The following is a 21,443-nucleotide window of genomic DNA, read 5'->3' as shown; positions in this document are numbered from 1 at the left end:
TCGAGCCCCAGATTGGGCTCTCTGCTGTCAGCACAGAGCCTGTTTCGGATCCTGTGTCCCCCTCTCTTTCTGGCCCTCCCCTGCTGGCGCTCTCTCTCTCTCAAAATAAATAAACTTAAAAAAAATTTTTTTTAGGATGCCCTGTGTTATTTCTTTTGCAATCATAAAACAACCTCATAGAGATGAATATCTTTTATTATGAAAATTGCTGTTACATTACAGCCAACATTCCAAAACAGTATTTTAATAAACACGTCTTGATTATAAAGTAGAGCAGAAACCATGATCCTTTTTCAAAACTGATTAACATCTGCTGATGTTAACATAAATCTGGAGGACACTCTGTATGCTCACCATGGTGTGTAGGAGATGAGATGAGGAAGAGCACCTATGTTATTCAAAACAACTACTAGTGTTACTAGTACAGTGTAAACCAACCATTTACAACAGGACATTAAAAAAAAAAAAAAAGGTAAAAAGCAAAACACTAAAATGTTGAGGTGTTACAATACTTTTGAGATGGGAAAAGCCAAAGCTTGTTTCCTTTTTTCTTCCCCTCTGTGAGTTCAGTGCGAGGTAGAGGGAAGAATGCTAGATCAAGGATGGATGCTATTTCCCAGAATTTAGTCCTGCTCCAAAACACAGCCCACATGCAAAAGCTCTTCAGGCTCTCATTCACAGGCCTCGGAATACAGCATTTGCACATGGACAAATGAGGTTCCATAGCAGCTCCGAGTCAGTGTTTGAATTCCAGTGTATTCACTCTATAGCACTGTAAGGAATCCAAGAACAAATTTCCTATGTTCTTCCTAATCAGGAGGCAGAAGACTCCTATTTAGATGTGTTCCATGTTTGGGGTCAGGGTGCGGTAGTCACTGCATAGAACCTCTCCCATCATGAACACTACCTAGTGGAAAAGCTTAGAAAAAGTTAAAACTGCAGTTTTAGAAGGTTCTCTTCCCCCTCCTTCAGCAAAGAAGCATGATGCACACGTGACTGCAAGGAATTCAGGAAGGCATAGTGTGGCTACAATAGTTTCAAGTACCATCTGCTCCTTGCAAAAGGGCCTGGGGTAACTGCAGGCAAACCCGAAACTCAAAAATATTTATTAACTTCTTTAATGTAAGAAGCTATACTGAGAACTTCTCTTACGACTTCATGTAGCTGGCATAGTCTTTACTGTAGGAAGGGATATCCTCTTTTTCCAAACAGTAAATGTGTGATATTTTGGGAACTTAACATAGGCAAGGGACTGGTTTAATTGAATCCTATGTCGTTTTCATTCCTCCCTTGAAACCATACAGTCTTTTTTCTGGACTCAGAGCTATCACCATTAGTAAAGCTCAGAGATAACAACCAAAATAATACAACGTCCTAATTTCAACACCATTCTTTTTTGCCACTACAGGAAGACGCCAGATGGTGCTAAACACCCTACAGATAATCCAGTTGTCAGGCTGTTCTGCATCCTAGTTAAGCTTCTCACGCTGGATCTGGTAGTAACACGCCTGAAAAAAAGTTCAAAACAATTTAAAATTTACTTGGAAAGAAATTATACAAACATAGCAATGCACAGGAGACTAAAGAAAGGAAATCTTTGTTTAATACTGATAGCTCCAACCAAATCAGTTGGTTGCTTTCTTTTTCCCTGTTTTCTAGTCCCCATATCCAATGTCTATTTTGCCTAGCTGTAATTAGTGGAGATAAAATTTTGCACATTTTCTAATTCTCAAAACAAACTTTTTACAAGCTGTTTAATATTCTTCAATGAGTAGAAATACCTTAATTGGCTCAGCCACTACTGATCAGACATTTAGAATATGCTGATCATTATAAGGTACACAAACAACTGTAATCAGAATCATCTAGTATGTTTAAGAAACTGCAAATTAAGGGGCGCCTGGGTGGCACAGTCGGTTAAGCGTCCGACTTCGGCCAGGTCACGATCTCGCGGTCCGTGAGTTCGAGCCCCGCGTCAGGCTCTGGGCTGATGGCTCGGAGCCTGGAGCCTGTTTCCGATTCTGTGTCTCCCTCTCTCTCTGCCCCTCCCCCGTTCATGCTCTGTCTCTCTCTGTCCCAAAAATAAATAAAAAACGTTGAAAAAAAAAAAAAAAAAAGAAACTGCAAATTAAGATTAAGTATCATTCCAGACCCAGTGAGTCAGAATTTTCAGGAACAACTTTTTAAGAAGCATTCCCAGGTGATTCTGAAAGTATCCAGGTTGGGAGTTACTCACACTACAAAGAACACCTCAGCCAAACCAAACGCAATGTTGTCCATTCTTTAATTCCTCAGAATAAATCCCCAGGAGTGCATTTACTCAAACTCCGAGAACATTTTCGATGTGGCTGATATCAATGTTAGTAACAAAAGTTTTCCAAAGGTGATTATTATTTAATCCATTATCAGCAATATGGGAATAATTCTGATTTCACTATACCCCTACTAGCACTGGGTATAATTTTAAAACATCTTTGCTAATTTAGTAGGCACAAAATGGCACCTTGTTTAAAGCTACAGTACTCTGATTTTCAGTGAGGTCGAGGATATTCCTACATATAACTGTACTAGTTGTTTCTCCCTTGGTGATATATGAGAAATGCTCTTCATAGAACATGAATGCTAATAATGTAAATCATTGGTGGCCACTATTTTCCCCAACTCCACCACCCTTTTCAATTTAATAGAAATGTTAATGGTATTTCAGTTGAAAAGTTCCAACAATTAACCCAAACCAGAAACCTGACATAAGTTCTAATTTCTTTTTCTCATTTTAATTTGCCTGTCTTTCCTTCTCTCTTCCTTTTGCTTAAAAATCAAAAAGCATCTATAGTTTGCAATGCAGGTGATTCTGCCCTGATTCTACCCTCCCTCCAAAACAGGTAATAAGCTATCCCAGTACTTTAAGCATTTATTAAATAATTCCTTTCTTTTCTATTTTTGTACTGATGTTTCCATTTTTACATGTGAAATTTTTATTATAACACTGCCTTTACAACAGCTATCCCTTCTATTAGAGGTAATGTCCATTCTTGTAACAGGAACATACTATCTTAATTATTGTATTTTTATGAAAGTTTACTAACTGGCAGAGGGGGTCTAATCCTTTTTTTCAGAAGTGTTTATGCCATTTTCAATTTGTTGTTCTTCCAATATACACACAATTATTCTACCAAATTCCAAGAAAAATCAAGGTAGGGAACTAAAATAACTTCCAACAAACCCTAGACTACTCGTACTAGAGAATCTCATTTGTAACATACTGGTTACAGTAAATACATGGAGAAAAAAGAAGATACAATTCATATTCATTACATACATATTGCCTTCTGTGTTTTACCTCATTTCCATTAAATAACTCTAGTGCCAAATACTTTTGGACACTAAGAATTCTTTCTGTTTCTTTTCTAGAGTTACATTTATAAAGATGGTCTACCTTTATAAGCACTTGTAATGATTTGAATGGTCAATTTATAGGGAAGATTGGGTAATGTGCTTTAGTATTTTGAAGAAGAACTGATTCTACTTTTAATGTATTATATTTTAAAATATTAACAATATGTACTCTAAAGGCATTTAATGATTGCATTAAACCTCTGTATAAAGAAGACAATGATTAATGATAGATATATAACATGGCAAATTAAGGACAGATTTTAAGATTAAAAAAATTAAATATCACCTATACTTACCTTCAAGGTGGTGAACATTATACCCTGTTCCCCATGCTGAAGATATGGGTCCATGAGATCCTCAATGAGGTGTACCTCAGAGCCTAAATTCCTAATCCTGCCCAATAAAATAAAGATACTGAGTTACTCCTATTTATATGTATATCTTCCTTCTGAATCTATGTGAGGGAAAATAAAGAACAGCTCACCATACTTAAATGGGTAAACAGAATTTTTTTTTTTTCCTAGTAGGGGAGCATATTACTGTCATCAATTCAGAAAAAGCACTTGTTAAAATGAGTCACTGTAATAAAGTCAGAAAAGGTTGGTCACCTGGCCCGTAGCACCACATATAAGAAAACAGGAAACAAGTCATCCATGGACCATAAAAAGTCTTCCTGAAGTGATGCCAGGACACTCTGAGAGATCTCTTCAAAAGTCTGCTGGATGACCTTAAGTTTGTCTGATGGGGTAAATGTCGTGCTGTTGTTATTAAAAAAAAAAAAAAAAAAAAAAAAATCCTATGAACTGCTTAATATTAAATATTGTTTGACAATATACCCTCCTGGGGTGCCTTAAATTGGACACTTCAGGCATAATGAGTTGCTGGAAGGGATGACCACTGTAATCCCACAGTTTTTTGAGAAAAGAAGCCTCCAACGATCTATGGTTCTTATGGAAGAATTCACTAAGTCATAGATTATCTCCTTTTACCCAGGATCTTATTTTTCTAATATATGCTCTTCTCTGAGTAATTAAGTTTGGTTAATTTCCATTTGGCTAAAGATGTGATTATGTAGATACATTTCTGGGTAGGCTCTCCACCTTTTTTGAAAATACAAGGGACTTGTAGAGTAAAAGGTAAGCCAAATGTATCAAAAGAGCCTTTTCTGATCTCAGGGTGAGTGTGACACCATCTAGGACTGAAAGGAGCACTTAGAGCTTAGGTTAGGATAAGATCTCATTAACATCTTAATAGACTAACTACTACTTTGATTTATGTGATTTTCAGCAAACGAGAGATTACCTAATCTGCTGTAGACATTCTACAGCTGAGGCAAAACAAGCATCTTTTGTGGTTGGCAAAACCTGCAAAAAGAGAATTTATGAAAATCAAAGAGGAAAGCTGTCTTCTGCAGTAACAATACAAAATAATGGCACAGCATGATTCTTCAGTGAATAACTCATGCTTGGGTACTATTCTACCAAAGTAAAATGGAATTTTTTTGCTATCTTGAACACCCCACATCAAAGAAAAACATATTTGCTGAGGACACTGAAATCTACTATACCTTTTTACTCTCTCCAAGGATTGACAAGGTCATTGGCCAAAATTTCCTACAATAGAATCCACACTGTTAATACAAGTTATTACTTAGGGCAGATTAATCCCCGTAAAAACAGTTGATGGCTACATTGCCTTCCCTGTCCCCATTTAAAATAACTATTCCACAGATAAAGTGTTCTGGTTTTTTAAAAAATGTTTACTTTATTTGAGAGAGTGAGCAAGTGAGCACGGGTGGGGCAGAGAGAGAGGGAAGGAGGCGGGGAGAGGGGGAGAGAGAGAGAGACAGACAGACGACAGACACAGAGAGACAGAGAGAATCCCAAGCAGGCTCCGTGCTGCCAACACAGAGCCCGACACAGGGCTCAATCCCATGGAACTTCAAGATCATGACCTGAGCCAAAAATCAAGAGTTGGACGTTTAACCAACTAAGCCACCCAGGCGCCCCCAGAGATAGTTTTAATAAACATTCCACAAGTAATTTAAGAGCTTCTATCTTGTCCCTAAGAGATCTGTCAATGAATACTACAATAACCCTATACATTACAGATATTACCAAGTATTGGCCAAAATCTTTCCTTCACTCAGTTTTATCTCATTTTTAATGTGAAATTATTCCACTGAAAAAATTTACTTTCTGATTAAGGCTTGTTCACTTTTTTTGAGAACACAAATATATAATTAATGGTGCTGGGGTGATCAGCTTTATCACCGTACTAGAAGAAAGGATAATGTGTTCTCCCAGAATAACAAGAAACAATGCTCTACAACAAAGCACTTCTAAAACTTAAATTACAAATTGTACATGGGGAGGAAAGAAAAAGAAGGGAAGGAAGAACATCAAAGACTAAATACAATTAATTTTTTCTGAGACTATAAACATGTATTTTGTTTTAAAGAACAGCAAAATATCAGATGGGATAGCTAAAATTTACATATATATATATATGTATATATATATATATATATATATATACACACACACACACACACACACTTCATACACACACACACACTTCATACACACACACAAATAAAACACATTCAGAAGAATAATCAAGATTTATACCCCACTCCAAAAATTCTCAAAAATAAAGATTAAATGTCACTATTTTGCTGAATAATAGATATGCAAGTAAGTGAATCAACTGCAAATCATAGATTCAATTAATAATGCTGTTTGCATTTTAAAAAATTTTTTTAATGCTTTTTGAGACAGAGACAGAGCATCAGTAGGGGAGGGGCAGAGAGAGAGGGAGACACAGAATCCAAAGCAGGCTCCAGGCTCTGAGCTCTAAGCACAGAAATTGACGTGGGGCTTGAACCCACAAACCATAAGATCATGACCTGAGCTGAAGTCGGAAGCTTAACTGACTGAGCCACCCAGGTGCCCCTCACTGTTTGCATCTTAAATTAAACCATTTGACTTTACTCGTAACTACTGTACTTACCTCTGCACCCCAAGGAAGCCCAGAAGAGCAATATCTGGCTGTTTATTTAGTCGTAGTACACATTCCCAGTAAATGTCTTCCTCACGATCATTATCCAGGGCATAGAGCATAAACAGTGGTGGGTAGAGCCGAGGTAGTAGTACAGGAAGCAGTAACCCAGAACTTGTCACCACGTAACTACAAAATATTGGAGAAGGAGAAGCATTCATATCAAAATTGAATATAGAATCAAAGAGTTTCAGTTTCAAGCTGAAAGGAAGATGGGACATTTTGAATAAAGAAACAGTTCTAACATTATTCTGCGTTTTTATCTGGAGCTAACATGAAGAACTTACCTATGGCCCCAGAGTTTTATATCTTGGACCAACTGTGAATTCTTTTCATACCTCAAAATCTAACTGAAAACCTAGTTGGTTTCCATTTTGAAAATGATTCTCTGTGGTTATTCTAGATGAGCATGATGTTACTTTGCTCAGCAGGCTCAGAGCCCAGTAACTCATGTGTGCACTTCCTTGGGGTTTGACTAATACAACTTAAGACCTGAAAGGGACCTCAGAGATTACCTAGTCCAGTCACATTATTTTAAAAATAAGGAAACTGAGATCTAGAGAAAACTCTTCCTTGGGATTCTTTGGATAGGATCACCCACCCTCTTTCTTCACTATCTCCACCCAACTCCATTTACCCAGGCTCTGGAGATTCGGATCTGGAATCTGATTTCCCAGTGCAAAAGGATTTCCTTTCGGTTGGCAGAGGAGCAGAGAGAGGAATTGTGCTGCCCTCTTCAGGAAGCTCAGGAAATAAGAATCTAAGGAATAACAGAAAACACAATTAGACAATTATACCTCTAGAATGTCTAAAAAGAGTAAAAATGCATTTCTATTATTTCATCTATTTAAAGACCTATGAAATCAAAATTTATATCAAGTAAATATTTTAGTTTCCTAAATATTTAGTTCCTATTTTAGTTTTAGATTCTTAACTGATGCTTCTTATAGGATAAAATTAAGACTGTAGCTAATGAATAATACCACTAAAAAATCTTCATGTGCTGTGTTTTTTGGTTTTGGTTCTGAAGTAGGCTTTAGGCCCAGCACAGAGCCCAATGAAAGCCTTGAACTCACGACCCTGATATCAAGACCTGAGCTGAGATCAGCTTACCTGAGCCACCCATGTACCCCATTTCTGTCTAGTTATTAAAAAGTGAGAAATTCTGTTTTTCTAACTGACAAATCTCATTTGAGGTTAATTCATATTGAATCTTTAAGCAGAAACAATTATTCTCAGGGTATAAACAAATATTAGCTGAAAATGACTTAAATATTCAACATTAAGAAAAAATGAAAATCTAATCAATATAAAATTTTTTAATGTTTTAAAATTCAAGTTGCTAAAAAATTTTTGCACATGATCAAGCTGCTAAGTTATGAGGACTTTTTTTCCTAGGTTTTGAATTTGCCCTAGATTTTATCTCTGAACTCTTATATGCAAATGATGAACTCTACTATAAACAACTTTATTGTTCTCTTTACTTTCAGACCTAAACCTTGAGTCTTCAAAGGGAGTTTCCAATCTTCTATTTTTGTAGACTTATACCTTGCCCCTGCCTCTGCCCCTTATTTTATATTTGGGAAAACTAAAAAAGGTCAAAAACTTATCTTCATTATACCCATCTAACTAATGTCAGAGCTGAAACACTCCCAGCCACTGGTCTTTTTAGTGGATTATGCTGCCCCCTCAAATCTGAGACATTTCCAAATGCATCTATCAGTTTCGAAGCTAATAATAGAAGGAAGTTTTCTGAGACAAATTTATAAATTTTCATATAATTATCTCAATATAGTAATTACTTATTGGCTTAAACCCGATAAAGGATCTTGAATTTCACATGTTCCAAATTTCCTACGTGAAACTCTTTCCAAAGATGCTCTATTTGCTTCCTTTCTCCCTTTTCAAAGTCTCTGCTCAGGTATTACCTTATTAGGCCTCCTGGAACCTCTGTTTAAAATAGCAGCCTCTTACCTCCAGCTCCATCTTTTGTCACATTTACCAACACCTGACATACCGTATGTTTCCATATGTTCCACTAGAATGGAAGCCTATAAGAATATAGACATTTCCCTGGTGATTAGCGATGTCAAGCATTCTCTCAAGTGTCTGTTAGTCATCTGTATGTCTTCTTTGGGAAACTGTCTGTTCAGGTCCTCTGTCCATTTTTAATCAGATTGTGTTCTTTTTTAATAAAAGTGTTGCATATGTAAGTTCTTTATATATTTTGGAAATTAATCTCTTATCAGATGTATCATTTGCCAATATCTTCTCCCACTCAGTAGGTTACCTTTTCATTTTGTTGATGGTTTCCTTTGCTGTGTTTATTGCATAAACATAAAGTAAAAACATGAAACATGTTTTCATTTTCATTACTTAATCTATTTAAGGATCTGTGGCACAAAACCATTTTCTTGATGAATAATTTCTGTGATAAAGAGGAAACTTAATGATTCTTCACAAAGTTGTTGTAATCTCTAGATTCAGGATGAAGACATCCAAGCATTAGCATTAACCACTCTTCCACAGTTTGCAGACTTCAATGAGAAAGATCTCTTACCTCACCAGCTGGAAAATTCGCTTAAGGTAGGACTTAATCTCCTTCACAGCCTCCTGCAATAACCGGCGATTGGCTCCCACACCCACATATGTCATTCTATAAACTGCAACCAGTGTCTCCACAAGCCTGCCCAGGGGGTGCAGAGGAGTGTCACAGGCCTGAACAGGAACGGGATCAATGAAGTCAATGACTAACAACAGAAACAGTCAACCAATAAATAATAAAACAATTTCATAAATGATAGACAATTTTCAAACTGGCAAGGACTAAACTTTTGGATGAGAAAAATTCAAATACTTTAACTTTTCTAAAAGAGTTGAGTCTACATATAGAGTAGAAATTCCTAATCTTAATCAAAGAATGCCTTTAACATCTTGGGAAAATAGCTTTGGATATACTGATAAATATAATTAAACTATAAACTTCACAAAAACAGATGTTACCTTTAAGAAAACTAAACGGCAGTTCATTATGCCTGAAAATACTCTTCAGTTCCCTTGATTTCTCTTAATACTACTTCCTGCAACCCCATATTGATGCATGTCATAATTTAAAGTGTAGCTAATCTTACAGGACTTGAGAAGGAAGCAAAGAGCATAACCATGGGGTGAGGGCAGCATGCTTTATTTATACAATCTCTAGTTTGTTACCAACAAAAATCAATTTTAAACTTTGACCCTTGTTCTCAAGAACCCTCTTAAGCACTTTACAAAACTTAAAAAGTTCTATCATCATGATACAGCAATCTTCATGTGAAAATGTGCTTTTAGTAGTTAGAGAATTAAAAAAGAAATACTTAGAAAGCAAAAATAGGATTAGGGCACCAATAACCTGTGAACAGATTTGAATGATATACTGTGGTAGTTGTGTCATTAATTCATAAGACCGGTGTAATTTTGACTCTACCTTTATTAAATATTTCTTGATGTCATCATATTTCTCCACAGAGAAGGCACCAACATGCTGAGGAATGAATTCCAAACTCTCTAGTGTTTGAGTCTGTGAACGACTTAATGTCTCTGGACTGTAAAAAGACAACAGAAAGCCCATTATGTATTTCATATCATTAAAGCAAGAGGGGCGCCTGGCTGTCTCTGTCAGAAGAGCATTATGACTCTTGATCTCGGGGTCCTAAGTTTGAGCCCCATGTTGGGTGTAGAAATTAAGTAAAGGAGGGAAGGAAGGAAGGAAGGAAGGAAGGAAGGAAGGAAGGAAGGAAGGAAGGAAGGAAGGAAGGAAGGAAGGAAAGAACAGAGACGAAAGAAAAAAAAGAAAAGAAAAAAGAAAAGAGAGAGAGGAAGGAAGGAAGAACAAACGAACGAACAAAACCAAACTGTAATGGGCACATGAAACACTATCACCAAGTAAGGACAAAATGGAGTACCCAGTACAGTGCCTGGCCCAAATGAGCTCACAATAGGTAACTGACCTGCTATTAGATTTTTTTAAGTCATTCCAGTGTCATTTAATGTTACTTCATACCAACTACAATTAATTAATGAAGATTTTGCTTTAGAATCAACCATGGTGTTAGGTGATACTATGTTAGCTTGAAGAGAAAACTGGTAACAGACTTGTTAATGACAAGAGAAAAATGGAAAATAGGAGAGGAAGGGGTGAGGAAAAAGGAAAACAAATGAAATGGCAGCAGAAAAAGGAAAATGACCTCAAGTAAGGAGATCGTGAGGATGCTACAACAGGTGGTGAGGTAAGTACACAATGGGTAAAGGGAAGCTTTGAGCGAAGAGGCTATGATAAAACACATACTTAAAAATCAACAGACATTTTTGGTAATGGTATTCTATTATCAGATTACAACTGATCAGAAATGATGTACATTATTATACTATTTTAGATAAATAAGACCTCTGTGATAGCAACATGTTTTATTATATAAAAGTTCATTCACTCTCATTCCCTGGAAACACCCAACAACAGTTAACCAAGGTTAACTACAGGACCAAAGTCTCAATGTTTAAACTGACAGGCTCTATCAGTGAAGGCTGACCCTCTGCATCACACACAAGGGAAAGTCCACAGCTTTCATCAATCCTAGGAGTTTCCATTTCTTCTACTAATAGAAAGAATACAAGGCAAAAATCGTAAACTTCATGAATAAAACACTATATTCAGTTCCCATTTATACCAAATATAGGGGGAAAAGAACTCAAACTTCTTTCAATACAAAGGGATTAGTAAATTCTTTGGGTCCAAATTCCAAGCATTGCTTGTGGGAGTTACTGGCCAAGTTAAAGAATAAGGAAATATGTACAAAAACAGATGGAGAGGGGGAAAAAAGTTAGGAGAAAAGGAGAACAGGGAGAAAATAAGAAAAAGAAAAAAGAGAAATGAAGAGGTACATCTATAAATTTTCTTTCAGTACTTCAAAATTGTTGTGCCACTTGTTTTTGGTTTCCAGAAGATACTGATGACAAATATGCAAGCATTTGAATGGCGGTTTCCCCCCTGTGTAATGCCCTTTTTTTCTCTAGTTGCTTTCATGATTTTGTTTTTCAATTTGACTGACATGTCTGTTCACGGATATCTTTTTTTCAGCACACAGGTTGCTCAACTTCGTGAATCTGCACATTTGTCTTTCACCACATTTGGGATGGTTTCAACCATTATTTCTTCAAATATCTTTTCATCCTCATAATTTTTCTCCTCTCCTTCTGGGATTCCAAGGACACAAGTACTAGACTCCTTAGAGCTCTGTTTATTTTCTTTTTCCATGTACATTCTCTCTGTTGTTCAGTTTGGATAGTTTCTATTAATCTGTTCTCAAGTTCAGTGACTCTTCTGCTGTCACCTCTATTCTGCTTGTAAGTTCTCCTAGTGATTTTACTTTGGTTATTATAGTTCTTAATTCAAAATTTTGATTTGGTTCTTCTTTATATCTATTTTTTTGCTAATACTTTCAATTTTAGTATTTGCTTCCAGGATGTTTGTGATTGCTCATCTGAGCATTTTTATAATACCTGCTTTAAGTTGTCATAATACTAAAATCTACGTTGCAGAGTCACTGGTGTCTATCATCTTTCCCAAAATAAGTTGGTGGTTCTTTGATTGCCAAGTAATTTTGGTTTATATTCTGGACATTTTTGAGTATTATGTTATGACACTTTGGGTCTTGTTTCTATCCTATGAAAAACGTTGACAGGCATAACAGAGTACACATGGAAGGCTTGAAACTATTATCTTTAGAAGGATCTGCTTCCTAAATTTCCCTATACGGACATGAATTGTTCCCTACCTGATAAGGGTATTTTGCTGTCTGTCCATAGACTATGCTAACAATGTGATTTATGGTGACTATCTGCTTTCCTTCTGGGACTGTGGAATTTTGGTAGTTGCTAAGCATAGAGTGCCTATGTGACCAGGCCCCCCCATTAAACCTTAGGCACTGAGTCTCTAATGGTTCCTAGGCAGAAAGACTGTAAATGGTGGCTGCATTTTACTGCTGGAAAGATGGTGTGCTCTGTGTGACCCCTCACAGAAGGGTGAGAGCTTGGGTAGCTTGCACATGGATTCCTCCAGACTCTGCCTGTGTCTTCTTCTCTTATGATCTGGCCATAGCTCCTTACTGTGTTGCTGTAGTAACTCTTACCTGCATGACTTTATGATGAGTCTTATGAGTCCCTCTAGTCAATCACTGAACATGTAGGTGATCTTGGGAACCTCTGAAACAGCTGATATTTTTGATTCAGTCTTCTGTGGGCAGTGGTGCCAATGTCAGTTCACTTCTCAAAGCCTTTGCAGTTCTATTTAGGTATGTCTGTGGGCACATCACTCAGTGGTCACTCTGGGACATGGTTGAAAGTCTACCTATTAGCTCAGTTCTCAAAGTGTCTGGTCTGCTAATTAGGATCAAATCCACATATGTGCAGGTCTGGGGTGAGCCCAGGAGTTCATAAACAACTTTACAGGGTTGTTTTGTAGAGCTCTTCTCTCTCCATTACCTCCCCAGCATTTTCTGGGTCCCCTGTTAGATCCTCAGGTCAGAAACTGCTCCCTTCTGTCAACATGCCACTTCTAGGACCAAGGGGTGGGAGGATAGAGAGAGAGGTCAGAAAAGCAATGGAATTCAGCCATGACTACTGCACCTGAGGATCTACCAATGGAGGAAGAGGTTTCCAGTCCTCCAAGAGTTTTCCCTGTTCCTGGCTGCTCTAGCAAATCCCACTGCCACCCCTGTCCCAGAAGAACATGGAGGCTGAAGCATGAGAAAATGAAGAAAAAAAGAGAGAAAGAAAACCCATATGTATCTCCTCCACTCTATCTGAGCTTTAGGAGTCTCTTTGTTGCATCTTGAGCCAAAAGCAAAGGGTTTTTCCTCAAGTTATGTCTAAATCATAGTACTTACTTGAAGCTTTCAGGTTAATGGAATTCAGGGTGAGGGATACTGAAGTTAAAAAACTCAAAAGTAAAAAAAAGACAAAAACAACTCACTTGGTACTTTGATTTCAGGTATTCCTCCTCAATATACTAGCTGATATTTACCTTGTAGAACAGATGTTCATATATTGTCTGGGTTTTATAGCTGAGTTCAGTTGAAGATAAAGATAGGTGTGTTTTATCTAAATTACCCAGAACAGAAATACATCATTGAAACTTAAATTATATTTTTAAGTTAAATGTGGCAAGCCTTGACTACTTGTTAAGTTTCAACTTCCTACCATACTATGCTGGGCAAAGCATTCACTCACCTGTCTCTGTGTTGGCGCCGATTGGTAGTCAGGGCCACAGCAATATTGTCCCATGCTTTCCAAACTTCCCCTTGGCCTGGGTTATCACAGCCCAGTTGACGCCAACATTCATCAAAGACTGCTTTCCATTTCTCATCAGCTGACACTGCCAGGTTTCCTAGCTTCCTGCTAATAAAGTCACATCAAGCTTTTATTAATCTCTTGTGCAAAAATCCTAAAGAACAGAAACTTTCTGATATACAACTGGGAATGCTTCTGTAACAAAACTGCCCACACTGATGGTGGTTCTATTTCATAAACACTGAAAATTTTAAATAAATGGTTTTTAGCTACTTAATGTTTATCAGATATTAAAGTGTATAAATGGTTAAGCATGAAGCACATCAGAATTGACTCCTTTGTTTCTGCATTTCCACATAATCAATTTTGTAAAACTGATTCCTGTTAAAACAAGGACTTCCTGTGCTTTGCACATCTCATAATGAGAACTGTGAAATGAATTACATACTGAATTCTAAAAATACTCTGAGTAACAGAAAACATATCAAAGTTCCATCAGAACAAAGAATCTGAGAATCTACCATAATACAAACACAAAGCTAATGCTGGAATCAAAAAAGGAAAATAGATATATGCCAAAAACCTGAAGAACATAACACACTTAGAGATAAAGATTTTGGTTTTTTTCTCTACATATGCAGAATATACTATTCCACTTGGTACATATATAGGCTTGGTTTTTACTTTTCAGAATCAAGTTGTATAGGGATTCCACTTAACAATGTTCTCTTCCAATCAATTTGGATACTTTTACCACTAACAGTAAAACCACTCCCATACACAGAACTTTTATTTTAAATACCCATGACTATAATCTAAGCCAAGACTAAAGATTCAGCTATCTCTAACGGTGGCAGTTGGCAATATAAGGAGGTTACATTTTGTTAAAAAATGACTTTAAAAATTTGTTCTGCATTTAAAATATTAAGCAGCTTTGATATAATCAAGACAACTCAAAACATTTAATAATTAATCCACAATTAACACTAGTTACTCACAAAACTTTGGGTCTGTCTTTATCACTCTCATACAGACTAGGCTTGAAGTAAGTTCCGGTGATTTTTATCCCAGATCCCCATTCTCCACTAAAATAACCTTCAATGTAATCTCCATTTGGCATAGTCAGCGTTCCCTAGGTAAAGTAAAAGAAAATGTCGAATTAGAAGCAGTATTTCCAGTTTAAAAAATCAAGAGAAAAAAAAGCACTAACTGGTTAATATGTTCCATTATTTTTTATTTTTTATTTTTTTAGAGAAAGAAAAAGAGAGCATGCATGTGCAAGTAGGGAGGGGACAGAAGAAGAAGGAGAGAATCTTAAGGAGGCTCCATGCCCAGTGCAGAGCCTGGTGTGGGGCTGGATCTCACAACTGTGAAATCATCATCTGAGCATAAATCAAGAGTTGGACGCTTAACCAACTGGGCCACCCAGGTGCCCCTAATACATTTTCCTTTTTTAACTCATTATCAGTCCCCAGTTCTCTCGTGGGGGGGTGGGGGTGGGGGGGCAAGTATACATACTATGCATCTCTAAAAAGACTATATGAAAATAATCCATGGGTAAAAGAAAAAAAAAATCATTGAATAATTGGTAAAATATTTTGAGCTGAATGAAATGAACAAACAATTTATCCAAATTTATCCATTCTAGTGCCCAGAGGCAAATTATAGCTATAAATATGCCTGTATTAGAAAATAAGAAAGATCTGAAATTAGTAATCTAAAAGTCCACCTTATAAAATTAGAAGAGCAAACAGACCCAAAACAAGGAGATAACAAACACTAGAGCAGAAATCAATGAGATTTTTTTTAAAAAAAGAGAAAAATCAATGAAACCAAAATTTGCTTCTTTGAAAAGATACACAAAATTGGCACTTAACTAGATTAATCAAGAAAAAAAAGACATAAAATTACAAAGTCAATGAAACAGATATTACAGCAATCTTACAGAAATTAAAAAAGATTAAGAAAAAACTAAGACAACAATTTTATGCCAACAAATCTGAGAACTTCAATACAACAGAAAAGTTCCTAGAAAGAACCAAATTGCCAAAACTGATTCTAAAAGAAATGGAAAATCTGAATAGACCAATTTAAAGAAAACTGAATTAGAAACTAAAAGTATTATCATAAAATAATGCTCAGGCCCAGATTATTTCACCAGTGAAGTCTCCAAAACATTCAAAGAAGAAATAATACCAAGATTTCACAAACTCTTTCAGAAAACAAAGGAGAAGGGAACCCTTCCCAACTCATTCTATGGGGCTAATTTTATACCAAAGACAAAGACATCATGAGAAAAGAAAACTATAGACCCTTATCTCTCATAAATACAGAGGCAAAAATCTTCAACAAAATATTACTATTAAATCTCACAAATTATAAAAGTATTATATACCATGACCAACTATGATTTATCCCAGAAAAGCAACCAATACACTATATTAAAAAAGGACAAACATCACACAATCACCTCAACACACAGAAAATGTTCTTTGACAAAATCCAAGATGTATTCATGACAAAAACTCTCAACAAACTAAGAACAGAACTATCTCAATCTGATTAATCTATGAAAAACCTATAACATCATACTTAATGGTGAAAGATTCAGTGTTTTTCCTCTAATTTTTTTTAATGTTTATTTATGTGAGAGAGAGAGAGAGAGAGAGAGAGAGAGAGAGAGAGAGAGAGAGAGAGAGAGACAGGGCGCGTGCGCAGGGGAGGGGCAGAGAGAAAGGGAGACCAGAATCCAAAGCAGGCTCTAGGCTCTGAGCTGTCAGCACAGAGCCCGACGTGGGGCTCGAACCCACGAACCGTAAGATCATGATCTGAGGCAAAGTCAGACCCTTAATTGACTTAGCCATCTAGGCACCCCTTGATTTTCCTCTAAAATAGGGATTAAGGCAAGGATATCCACTCTAACCACTTCTATTCAACATTCTACTGGAGCATCTAGCCAGTGCCATCAGACAATAAAAAAAAGAAAGAAAAGCCTTCCAGATTGCAAAGGAAAAAGTAAAACTGCCTTGATTTGAAATCAACATGATCCTGTATGCAAGAATTCCTAGGAAATACACACAAATACACACACACACACACACACACACACACACACACAACCACACCACACCAAACCTGTAGCAGAATAAACAAGTTCAGCAAGGTTTCAGGATACAAGAAAATACATAAATCAATTATATTTTTATATGATAGCAATATAAAATCAAAAAGTAAAATAAAAAAAAATTCTGTTTACAACAGCCTTAACAAGGATACTTAGGAATAAAGTTAACCAAACTTATGCAAGAGATACACATAAAAAACTACAACACATAGCTGATAGAAATTAAAGATGATCTAAATAGAGAGACATTTCATGTTTATGGATTGGAAGATTCAGTATTATTAAAACGGCAATTCTTCCCAAAATGATCTATAGATTCAACACAATTGCTATCAAAATCTCAGGCTTTATAGCAGATATTAACAAACCAGTCTTAAAATTTATATGAAAAGGCTAAAGATCCAGAACAGCCAAAACATTTTAAAAAATAATTCTTGATTTCACTAGAATTACTAGAAATCTATAGTAATCAAGACAGTGTGGTACTGGCATAAGGAGAGACATGTACATCGCTGGAATACAAGAGTCCAAAAAGAAACACATTTTATGGTGAATTAATTTCAAAAAGGTGTCAAGAAACTTCAGTGGGAAAAGTTGCTGAGGCAATTGGATACCCACATGCAAAAAGATCAAGTTAGACTTTTAACCCACACCATACACAAAAGTACCTCAAAATGAATCACAGACCTGAATATAAGAGCTAAAACTATAAAACTTTTAGAAGAAAACACAGAGGAAAGTTGTTTTTTTTTCTATTTGAGAGAGAGAGAAAAAGCATGCAAGTGGGAAAAAGGAGCAGAGGGAAAGAGAGAACCTCAAGCAGGCTCCACACTCAGCACAGAGCCCAATATGGAGTTTGATCCTATGACCCTGGGATCATGACCTGAGCCGAAATCAAGAGTTGTACATTCAACCAACTGAGCCATCTAGGTGCCCCCAGAAGAAAATCTTAATACCTTGAGTTAAGGAAAGATTTCTTTATATATGCCATCAAAAGCCTGATTCATAAAAATGTTTTGATATAATGGGCTTCATTTAAAAGTTTTGTGCTTCAAAAGTCACTAAAAAGAAAATATAAAGACGGGTGCCTGGGTGACTCAGCTGGTTGAGCATCCGACTTTGGCTCAGGTCATGATCTCACAGTTCGTGGGTTCCAGCCCTGCATCAAGCTCTGTGATGACAGCTCAGAGCCTGAAGCCTGCTTCGACTTCTGTGTCTCCCTCTCTCTCTCTGCCTGTCCCCTGCTCATGTTGTCTCTGTGTCTCAAAAATAATAAATAAGTTGGGGCGCCTGGGTGGCGCAGTTGGTTGAGCGTCTGACTTCGGCTAAGGTCACGATCTCGCAGTCCGTGAGTTTGAGCCCCGTGTTGGGCTCTGGGCTGATGGCTCGGAGCCTGGAGCCTGCTTCCGATTCTGTGTCTCCCTCTCTCTCTGCCCCTCCCCCGTTCATGCTCTGTCTCTCTCTGTCTCAAAAATAAATAAACGTAAAAAAAAAAAAATTTTTTTTAAATAATAAAATAAAAAAATAATAAATAAGCGTTAAGAAAAATAAATGAAATGGTTCAACATTTAAAAAAAAGAAAGAAAATAAAAAGACAAGCCACAACTGCAAGAAAATATTTGCGAATCCTATATCTGATATTAGAACTCATATCCAGAACATATAAAGAACCCTTACAATTCAATAAGACTATAAGCAAACAAATTGTCAAAATATCAAAATAACTGAATAGGCAATTCACAAAAAGATAGAGGAATCACTAATAAAAACATGAAAATATGCTCTAAATCACCAGTCATTAGGAAAATGTAAATTAAATCCATGAAATATCATTTCACACCTAGTAGGATGGCAAAAAGAAAAAAACAAAAAATAAAAATACTGGAAAATATGGAGAGAAATTAGAATCATCATACATTAGTGATGAGAATTAAAATGATGCAGCCACTCTGGCAAACAGTTGGCAGTATCTTGATATGTTAAATGTCAATTTCCCATACAACCCAGCAATTACTCTCCTAAACACTTGCCCAAGATATGAAAACATATGTTCACATAAGAAACTGTATTCAAATGTTTATAGAAAGATTATCCATAACAGTCTGAAGTGAGAACTAATCCAATGCCCATCAATGATGAAGCAATAAACAAAATGTGGTCTTAGAATACTATTTAGCAATAAAAGGCAATGAAGTGCTATGCAGGTCACACTATGGGAAAACCTCGAAAACATTATTCTAAGTCTAGGAAGCCACACAGAAAAGCCCTCATATTGTATGAATCCATTTACAAGAAAGGACCTGAGGGACGTCTGGCTGGCTAAGTCAGAGTGTACAACTCCTGATCTCAGGGTTGTGGGTTCAAGCCCCATGTTGGGTGTAGAGATTACTGGGGGAAAAAAAAAAAAAATCTTTAAAAAAAAAAAAAAAGGCAAAGCAAAGCAAAAAAAAACCTGAAAAGGCAAATCTACAGAGTTATAGAGTCCACTAAAAGGAGGTTGTCTAGGACTGGTGACAGAAACGGTGAATGACTGCAAATGAGCAGGCAATGGTGACAGAAATCTTTTTTGGATGACGTGAAAGGATCTAAAATTAGATTGTGGTGATGGCTATCCAACTCTATATTTACTAAAAATCATTGAAATGTACTCTTTTTTTTTTTTTTTTTTAATTTTTTTTTTCAACATTTTTTTATTTTTGGGACAGAGAGAGACAGAGCATGAACGGGGGAGGGGCAGAGAGAGAGGGACACACAGAATCGGAAACAGGCTCCAGGCTCCGAGCCATCAGCCCAGAGCCCGACGCGGGGCTCGAACTCACGGACCGCGAGATCGTGACCTGGCTGAAGTCGGACGCCCAACCGACTACGCCACCCAGGCGCCCCTGAAATGTACTCTTAAAACAGGTGAATTTTATGACAAGGTAGCTCTTTTTTGTTTAAGGTCAAGAAAAAATTAGTATAAGATTGTATTAGAGGAAGAAGAAAGTTAGTTTCCAACCTTTCCATTAAGAGTCCAGTCATCTGAAAATTCTCCCTCATATATAGTATCATCTTCGGAAAGTAAAACCCCATTTCCCTATGGGGAGAAACAAAACAAAAATCACAACAGATAAAATGCAAAGTAACTTAAGGAATACATGCAGCCATATCCCCCAAAGTCTTACATAATTTTAAAAGATAAGAAAAATAGTACTAAGAAGGTAGAATGTTAATAAAAATGATTTAAAAAGACATAGAATTTTTAAAAAGTCAATATAAGTATATGCAAAATATTTTACTCACCATCATTTTATTAAGGTGAAAGTTGCCTTCATAGTATAATCCAAACTGGGTAACTACCACACCATTCCCTTGACATACGTCATCTTGCCACATTCCCATATACTTTTCCCCCCTGTACAGAAATAGAAAAGAAATGAAAATGAAAAACTGATGGTAAGGATGAATTGGAAAAACAATTATAACATGGGAGTTGCTAGGAAAAAAAAAAAAGAAATGAGGTTTATCACATAAAAACTCTCATTCTGAGGCACCTGGGTGGCTCAGTCAGTTGAACATCTGACTCTTGATTTCAGCTTAGGTCATGATCCTAAGGTCATGATATCGAGCCCCATGTTGGGCTCCACGCTGAGCATGGAGGCTGCTTAAGATTTGTATTCATATTCTCTCTCTCTCTCTCTCTCTCTCTCTCTCTCTCTCCCCCTTCCCTCCCTCTCTTCCTCCCTCTCCCCATCCCTCTCCCCTGAGCAATTTCTCTCTAAAAAAAAAAAAAAAAAAGGAAGTCTCATTCTTCACATACTCAAACTCAGAGAAATCTTACTAATCTCCACTACAAAAGCAAAGTATAAACTGATTGTTAAATAATCATGGAGCTTAGTAATAACATCTAAATTTTAAAATCCCACATTATGAAAATGACATGAAGGGGGGAAAATGTATCTATTAAGTCCAAATGCAAATCAGACTAAATCAAATATGGAGGCAAAAGAACTACATTCATCCTCAAGGTTTAGTTAACCAAATTTAAGCTTGATTCCTAGGTTATTGGCATAACAAGTCCCTGACCTAACAGACCTAAGCAAAAAGATGTTTAGATACCATTCTATGACCCAAAAAGGGAAGTTCCACTCGTTCTCTCTGACCTTTTACTCCTATTATGTCTGACTGTTTTAAAGGTTTTTCTTTTTATAATAGTCAAAGATTTGGTAACTTGTAAGACACTAAAAGCTTCGTATGTGCGGAGCTTTAAGGAAAATGGTACCAATGTTAATTTTGAATGATCTTGATCTTGTAAAGAAGTAATCCACTATTTGGTTCATAAGCAAATGGATAAAATGCCTGCCAACTGTGTCTTATTAAAAATTTTCTCAATACTGTCCAATTAAGATGCTCAGCCTTCGTAAAAACATCGCTATTGGGGCCCATGAGTGGCTCAGTCAGTTAAGTGTCATGATCTCACTGTTCATCAAGCCTATTGTCAGGCTTTGCTCTGACAGTAAGGAGCCTGTTTGGGATTCTCCCTCTCTCTCTCTGCTCC

At 36.6% G+C, this 21,443-nt stretch overlaps 1 protein-coding gene across 6 annotated transcripts in view; it reads right to left on the bottom strand.

Annotated features, from left to right (window-relative positions):
• Positions 1–177: 177 nt before the first annotated feature.
• The window catches only part of ALS2 (alsin Rho guanine nucleotide exchange factor ALS2), a 72,436-nt gene continuing 51,170 nt past the window's right edge, over positions 178–21,443 (bottom strand). For 3 of the 6 annotated variants that reach the window (XM_058709009.1, XM_058708999.1, XM_058709024.1), the window contains 13 exons: positions 20,189–20,300; positions 19,905–19,982; positions 14,781–14,914; positions 13,723–13,890; positions 9,923–10,040; positions 9,017–9,174; positions 7,094–7,216; positions 6,409–6,585; positions 4,964–5,009; positions 4,699–4,760; positions 4,005–4,154; positions 3,693–3,789; positions 178–1,508 (listed from right to left, as the gene is read on the bottom strand). In XM_058709009.1, coding sequence (XP_058564992.1) covers positions 1,470–1,508; positions 3,693–3,789; positions 4,005–4,154; positions 4,699–4,760; positions 4,964–5,009; positions 6,409–6,585; positions 7,094–7,216; positions 9,017–9,174; positions 9,923–10,040; positions 13,723–13,890; positions 14,781–14,914; positions 19,905–19,982; positions 20,189–20,300 — 1,462 coding nt within the window. In that variant the 3' untranslated portion in view covers positions 178–1,469. Of the gene's footprint in view, positions 1,509–3,692; positions 3,790–4,004; positions 4,155–4,698; positions 4,761–4,963; positions 5,010–6,408; positions 6,586–7,093; positions 7,217–9,016; positions 9,175–9,922; positions 10,041–13,722; positions 13,891–14,780; positions 14,915–19,892; positions 19,983–20,188; positions 20,301–21,443 lie in introns of those variants that run through there. The other 3 variants (XM_058709016.1, XM_058709029.1, XM_058709037.1) reach the window with 2 other exon arrangements.

This window comes from Neofelis nebulosa, chromosome 2 (genome assembly GCF_028018385.1).
Source record: "Neofelis nebulosa isolate mNeoNeb1 chromosome 2, mNeoNeb1.pri, whole genome shotgun sequence".
Classification (NCBI taxonomy): domain Eukaryota; kingdom Metazoa; phylum Chordata; class Mammalia; order Carnivora; family Felidae; genus Neofelis; species Neofelis nebulosa.
The sequence above is the reverse complement of the archived record's forward strand: the minus strand, read 5'-3'. Positions and strand labels throughout refer to the sequence as shown.